The sequence below is a fragment of the Chrysoperla carnea genome, chromosome 5 (assembly GCF_905475395.1).
Source record: "Chrysoperla carnea chromosome 5, inChrCarn1.1, whole genome shotgun sequence".
Lineage (NCBI taxonomy): Eukaryota > Metazoa > Arthropoda > Insecta > Neuroptera > Chrysopidae > Chrysoperla > Chrysoperla carnea.
The window spans coordinates 69209177-69217141 of NC_058341.1; the positions used below are offsets into that span (position 1 = coordinate 69209177).

The 7965-nt window shown below is 30.2% G+C and overlaps 1 protein-coding gene across 1 annotated transcript; it reads right to left on the reverse strand.

Annotated features, from left to right (window-relative positions):
- Positions 1 to 6205: 6205 nt before the first annotated feature.
- Positions 6206 to 7492, reverse strand: LOC123301361 (sugar transporter ERD6-like 5). The gene has a single exon (XM_044884098.1). The coding sequence runs from the start codon at positions 7490 to 7492 to the stop codon at positions 6206 to 6208; it is 1287 nt and encodes a 428-aa protein (XP_044740033.1).
- Positions 7493 to 7965: the final 473 nt, after the last annotated feature.

Consider the following 7965-nt stretch of genomic DNA (forward strand, 5'->3'; position numbering starts at 1 on the left):
AAACTACGAAAAATAAAAAATATTAATAGGAGATATTCTATCAAGATGATCGCAGATTTGAAGTAGCTCTGACTACACTTCGAATAGGACATACCAAACAACGCATTCTTACCGAGAAATCCAAAAACTCCACAATTTCCTACGAAACTTAAAACTTCTTCACCAGCTATAATTAAAGAAAAGAGAAATTACTCAATCACACCTAAAAGAAAGAAAATTATATCAATAATAACATAAAATATAATATGACAACATAATACCTACTGACACTGCGTATATGACCCTAGTAGTTAAACACGCAGTATAATAATAATATTAATAAACGGTCCGAAACATCGGACAAGACTTTATTATATTATAAAATTGATATATTATTCTTGTAATATTTTTATTGAAAGCAGCCAATTGTAAGAATTATTTAAAAAACAAGTAATGAGAAACAGGCTTAGGTATTTATTGAATTTAATATAATATGTAGAAGGATGTAGTTTGGTAAGGGTGAGGTTAAGCAAAGATTACCAAGTTACAAAAGTTACTTAAAAAGACATTTTAAATAATATTTGATCAATTTTGGGTAGGGTTGATTTGACCACTTTTGACGATTGCATCCCCTCCAGCTCCACGGCTCCAGGTGGAGGGGTCCCAGAGAGGAGTTATATCAAATTTAGGACCTTGTTGATATAAACCCTGATACGAAGTTTCACTGCTGTCCCCTCAGCCTCTACCTAGAAAATCCCATTTTCCTGTATTTGGAAAGCTTTTCCCTAGGGTGTGGGACTTCTCGAACTTTCCCGGATATGTGGCTGATATCAATCCTAGGAACACCGTAAGGTCTAGCCTTGTGCCAAGTTTACTCGAAATCGTTAGAGCCGTTTTTGGAAAAAAACCAAGAAATCTTGTTTTGGCCTAGAGAGAAGTACCCTTGGAAAAAGACCTAGGGAAAAAATGAAAACATAGTCGAGAATTATGACAAAACTGAAGCTATGTACCAAGTTTGAGAAAAATCGGTTGGTAATTGAAGGCTCCAGCTGGGTACCAGACATACCGACATACCGACGGATGCAACATTTTTTAAAAATCACTTTTTTGGAATCAGGGACCCTCAAAACGTGTATTACCGTTGAAACCCCGATATCGATTTTTTTTTTCGACAATACTTTGTTATATTTATAATATAATGAAGTAAAAAAATTGTATGTTATTGCTCTCCATTTTTGTCATCCCTTCCCGTACTATTTTGCATGATGTTTAACTTTGAATGCTTCGCAACACCAGAGTGATAAAAATGGACACATTCGTTAACTAATATAAGTGACTTAATTCTTTTACAGATACTGTTATCCAAATTATTAAATTACCTTATACATTGTTATATTTAATAGAAAATAATATATATGCTTATACAGTAAGAAATTATTCGATTGAGATAATTAGTTTGCTAACTAATAATGCAAGAGATCATTTTTCTAAAAGAGAGACACCGAATAGTACACATTACCAGCACAAAAATTATATAATGAATTCTCGGTAAATTATATTACACTCACAGAAAATATCTATTACAAATAAAAACAAAAGCTATTTTAATGAACTTAACACAGGATGTTTTTATAAGTTCTTTACAAGAGTTTGAAAATTGCTATTAGTATAAAGTCAAACTGTTTGGAATGTATAGGTCGAAATTTGTTTTAAATAAGACCATAATTTTATTTAAAGTTTTCCTTATGCAATACAATAAAATGGTTCAAAATTGCTTATTAAAATTTTGAATAGTTTAGCAGCTATATAGTATAAAAAATTAATTTGCTTATAAAAAATTCTCCCCACCCCCTCTGTGCGATGACCAAGTTCGGATTTAGCAGGTCAAAATACGTTTAAATACACTCCTCGTTCGGTAGGACCGAATTCGGTAGGATTTTATAATTTTTTTTTAAATTCTGTGCTGGTATCACCGACATATACTACAACTACAAAATATAAAAATTACGAAAATATAATCATCTGAAATTGTTATGAAAAAGAAAATCATCATTTCTACCGAAGGACCTCTTAGATTAAAAACTTTTCCACATATCGGTCTCCCGACTGACAATTTTACTTATCATGATAATTTCAGATGATAATGGGCGTGTTCCGTAATATTCAACAGTATACTGACCAGTGTTGATGACGTCATAAACCGATGCCATACTGGTGAATTGTTCCGAAATATACTGGTCAGTGCGTGTGTATATTTTCTTAAATATATATTCTTATTGTAGTCGTCAATTACGAGTAAGTCTTTTTCAAACGCCATTATTCCTTCTTATTGAACAATAAATAAATGAATTTCTTGCACAAACACCCGGAGAACACATGTACACTGTCATGTCCGTTTTACCAGTACAATATGGCGTAGTATACCAGTACAATATGGCTTCGATTTCTGACGTCATGAGCACTGACCAGTATACTGGTGAATATTACGGAACACCCCATATTTTCTTCTCTCATACTGTTGAGAGTGTAATTGTGTAATAGTCGGGCTTTTAGATTTGGGACTTTATTTAATGAAAATTATTTTGGAATTTTCTACATGGTACTTTGATTTACATAATTTTATATTATTGTGAATAATTTAAAAAAATATAAGACCCCATGTAAATCAAAGTACCATGTAGAAAACACATAAATTAAACAATATTTTATTTGTAACTTATTTACTGACGTTGATCAAGACGCTTTCAAAGATACTCCATTTGTCAAATTATGATAAGATGATAAGCAGCTTAGAAGTTATGAGGAAACAGATGAACATACATATCCACATACCCACCATACATGCATAGATTCTTACCTGATAAACACATAGCAGCAAAGATTCTATTACTACTTCAAAATTATTATCTATTACTACTTCAAAATTAACGTTTTCAAGATCAAATAGAGCGAACTATCTTCTTTTCATTCAGAATATCATAAATCAACTTTAGTCGAATTCCGAACCGTCTGCAAATTCGCAATTACCGTGTTATCATGTTATTAACAAACATTCCATTTCGATATTTAAATAATTATATAAATACTTAATTATTATAATTACTATAATATGACAACATAATGCCGGTGGACACTGCTTATATGACCTAAGCAGATAAACATGAAGTATAATAGTAAATTAAAAAAATTACTAAATAAATGCTACTCTGGTTATCATGCATCTACATTTTACCAAACATAAAACAAAGTTGTCTTGTTCAATGATAGTGAAAAATTCATAGCGTAAGACCTGTGTTAGCTTAGCGAATTCCCTCAAAGATTAAAAAAAATAACACATTTTTCTTCAAATCGAATATTGCATGTTTTTTTTCAAGAAATTTTATTTCGAAAACTAAGCGGTTAGAAAAAAAATCGGCCATAGCACTTTTTTTGCTTAGGACTGATCAGAAAATATTTTTGTTCTTGAAAAATTTCAAACATTTGTACTTTGTGCGCTCCCCCACCCCTTATATATGTATATACATGGTCATTTTTGACATCTATTAGATAGTATTAATGAACATTTGAAGAAATTTTGTCATAAGTGAAGTGAAGCAATAGTGAGCACACTTAGTTCTAGAATGGGTGACCGCTTGAAAGTTTGTCTTTTTTTTTTAAATATTTATAATAGTTTGTTATACAAACGTCAATAATTTCATTTTACAAATTATGATTGAATTATTTATACTACAATTAACTAAAAAATTGATTTAAAAAAAACATAGTTATTTCAAAGTTTTCACTTCGGTGGACAGTCCCCGTGACTGACTGTCTTTGTTTTTATATGAAATTAGACTTAGTAGAAATCAATCCTGAAAATTTCAGAGGGGGGTTGACCAATTATTTAAATAAATAAATGATTTCAAAATTAGGCATATTTAACATTGGTTTTATGGTAGAACGGTAGATGGATGATATATTTTCATAGATTTCTCCAAAACTAGTCGGTGATAACTAAAAAAAAAACTATTTAAAGTAAAAACCTTAATAAATTATTGTAAACAAAAGAAACCCGTTGTGTCCGATTAATTAAAGATGTATGAGCACGGTAGTGGGGACACAAATTTTAAAAAAATGTTTTCAAATTTGATGGTGAATTCTGTTATAACTTGACAATATAAGACGGCAAATAAGAATAAAGTTTCCAATATCTGGAGTAATTTTCAAAAAGTTAAAAAATTTTTTAAATTATTTAGCTTTCAATATTTTGAAAACCAAGGCAGATATCGAAAAATTTTATTCTTATTTTTCGTTTACATTCATGAAGTTATAACAAAATGCATCATCAATGTTGAAAATAAATTACAAATAATTTCAATCCTAAATCTAAAACTGGTTTGGTGCTCGTACTACCTTAAACCTTGCGTTTCTATAATACTCATTCAATGCAATTATGAATGAACAATGCTGAATTTGTGAATCAATTTTGATTAATGAGACTGCAAATACTACTACTTATCTACTACTTACCTTTTATTTCAGCGAGTTTTATTTTTTTTCAGCTTTTCAAAACCATAATTATTTACATGATAAAAAGTTTTATAACAGTTGATAATTTTATAAGAAAACATTTCTTTTTACATTTACTAAACCTTTTGAAATAAGTTTTTTAAAAGTAGTGTTTACCTACGGCACCTACACAAACAATTTTTTTTAGCGTCCTAATTTTAACTATTATCAGTTCTAATAAGAGCTATGAATATATAAAAATCGGGAATTGTGTCTTCCCAATGGTGAAAAAAAAAGAATTATATACTAAAATTATTTAACTTACAATTATCAATAAAATGTCAAATAAATCTTAAATATTAATTAGTTCTAAAATATTAAGTTTATTTAGTTTGTTTAAATTTTTTATTTATTTACGGGTAATATCCAGTTACAAATTTAAATATACAATAGTTACTAAAATTATAAACAATATGATGGCTTTAACAGCGTAGAATAATAAAATAACACAAATGAAGGTAAATAACACATATTTTACTATTGTCAAGAAGATTAAGCTCATGCACATATGAATGCATTTCTAAACGATACATATAGTTTTCACTAAATCGCACTGTAGACAATTTTAAACTACGATGTAGGTCATCACTTCGTACATATTATCATGGTGAATCATTTATCGTACGCAGCACTTTGGACTGATAGCGCTGTAAAATCTCAATGTTACCAACACTTACAGTACCCCACAATTGAAAACCATATGCCCAAACAGGTTTCAAAATACTTTTATATACAAATAACTTATTTTCGAGCGATAATTTAGAGTAACTATTTAGCAACCAGAAATATTTATTAAATTGAATATTTAATTGTTTTCTTTTGACCCATACATGTTTTCTCCAAGTTAAACGTTTATCCAGATGCATACCAAGATATTTGACATCTTCGTTTTTTGGAAGTATCACACCATTTAAAGTGAGTGGTGGGTAGATTCCCCTGCGTAAGGGTGAAGGTAACTTGGACCGATTTATTTGTATTAGCAAGAATCGCACCACTTACACAAAAGTGTACAACATTCTTTTAAGTATAAATTCAGAAAAAAATGGCGCCTACCATTTCTGTAAACTCTCTCGAAAGAAATTTCTCAAGTAAAAAAGATAAAATTGTGCTTCTACTTTTTAACCAGCATCAATTCTAATAAATACTAAACTGTCACAAAATAATTTCTGATTTGCTTTTGATATTTCTAGTGATTGCTTCATTTTCTACAACAAGATGGGTATGTGCATGAACTATGCAGATAAAAATTTTACAAAAAAACAAACTGTCTCTTTATTGAAAAATAATATCGTCTTTTAACTTTTAACCCAATTCTATCTGAAATAATTACCTACTTTATCATTTACAACATGATGACTAATCGTTTGTCACTTGCCGATAAATCTGATTTTTAGAAAAATTCAGAATATTACGAGAATAGTTTTGATAAAATTACACCTTGAAAAATTTATTCAAAACATTTTCTGCTTTATTGAAAAAAAATAGTATTGAGTATGTCTGTCCGTGAACGCGAAAATTCCAACGAGAAAACAGATAATGAGGTAAAATTTATACAGCGTTTTGACGTAACAACACATAACAAAATTAACGTTCCACGACGAATTTGTTTATTGCATATGATGACCTTATATATTTTACTAACCAGTAGATCTAAAATTTGCCCATGGTTATCAGCTATTTATTTTTTACACGAATTGCACTTTAACTGTCTTTGTATTTCAGACAAAGATTTGCTTCTTGTTTCGGGAACCCATATTATACCAAATACGAAACCTAGGAATCCGCATACAGAAAATATTAAAAATGGTAAATAGTAGGCAATGTTGAACAAAAAATCAAATAATAAAGCAACTATTGCACCTTCTATTGCCGAAATTACCATTAGCAATGAACAGCCTTTTGATTTAATGTCAGTTGGAAATAGTTCTGCACCTAACACATTTGGTAAGTATTTCAATCCCAGTCCAGATATTGTGAGGTAAATAAGATTTCCAATAAATGCTGTTATTCCAAGGGTAGTTGATATTTCTCCATTGATATTCGCTATAAAGAGTCCAAGCCCAGTGACAAAATGTGCTATGCAAGCCCCAAGCGATACAAATATAAATAATGGTCTACGACCCCATGAATCCACTATAAAAATACTTATAAAAGCTGTGAAAGTTTCCACACCCTTAGCCATTATTGAAATTTGCGTTAATGATATATCTAATCCATAATGTTCCACGACTACATGAATATTCGTAATCATAGTTGTCAGAGCAGTAAATTGTTGACAAGATTGAACACCAACGCATATTAAAAACACTTTCAGATTTGATGGATCCGTAAAAATTTTGATCCAACCTGTTTGTTTTACAGAAAGACTCTCATTCCAAGACGACTTAATTTCTTCATACTCTTTATCGACGTTTTGTTCAGAACAAAATTTTCTTAATGATTCTTTACATTTTTCGTCTTGATTTTTTGCGATTAAAAAGTATGGTGTTTCGTATACGACACAAACGAACATTAAAGTCACTAACACCAATATTCCACCAATTAACGCTGATAATTCAATAGAGAAACTTGCTTGTATCAAACTACCAGAAAGCATTCCTACAGACAAAATAAGTACACCCACCACAGTGAACGGTCCACGTAAATGAGGTAATGCTATTTCACTAATGTAAGTTGGTACAATTGAAAAAGCCCACGAAGTTACTATGCCGCGTAGAAAAAGCGATATAAAAACCATAGAAATATTCACAGCGAAATATTGAAATATTTGTGAAAACAGGCCAGGAACGGTAAATAATATCATTGATAATTTTCTACCTAAGATATCATTTACGTACGTTGATATTAATGCACCAGCAAGTATTCCGATATTGTAGATGCTGGATAACCAAGATACAGTTAGAGAGCTTACTTTTGGAATTTCATGATAGCCTTCAACATTTAAAATTACTAAATACGGACTCATTGATCCCGTTTGATACCCAAGAACATAAAATACAAGTGAAGCTAAAAATTTAAAAATATTTCCTGTTTATATTTTGTATTCTAGAATGACCTATAAAGGACATTTCGCTTATTTTATTAAAATAATTAGTAGTGAAGAGTCGTAATATTTATACCTCGGAATCCAGGGCCAGTCAATGAATCTTGATAAAAAACTGTTTGACTACATTTAATTAAAGTTTACTTAAAGAAGTTAAAAACAAAAATTTGGTCGACTTTTGCCCAGGGGGTGGGAGCTATCCCTTCTCGAGGATGAAAAAAATTTATGCTGAAAATAACAACGGGAATGGATATAGAAATGAATTCTATGCAAAAAGTCTCATTCAAACATATTCCGAAAAGTCACTACTTTCCGAGTTATTGGCGATTGAAATTCGGAGTATTTAATGTCAAATAATTGAAAAATTTGACGTTTTTTGAGAAAAGTATACCGTA

What these genes read in the sequence shown, in the direction of transcription:
- LOC123301361 (XM_044884098.1), bottom strand. Translation starts at nt 7,492, where the DNA reads ATGAGTCCGTATTTAGTAATTTTAAATGTTGAAGGCTATCATGAAATT.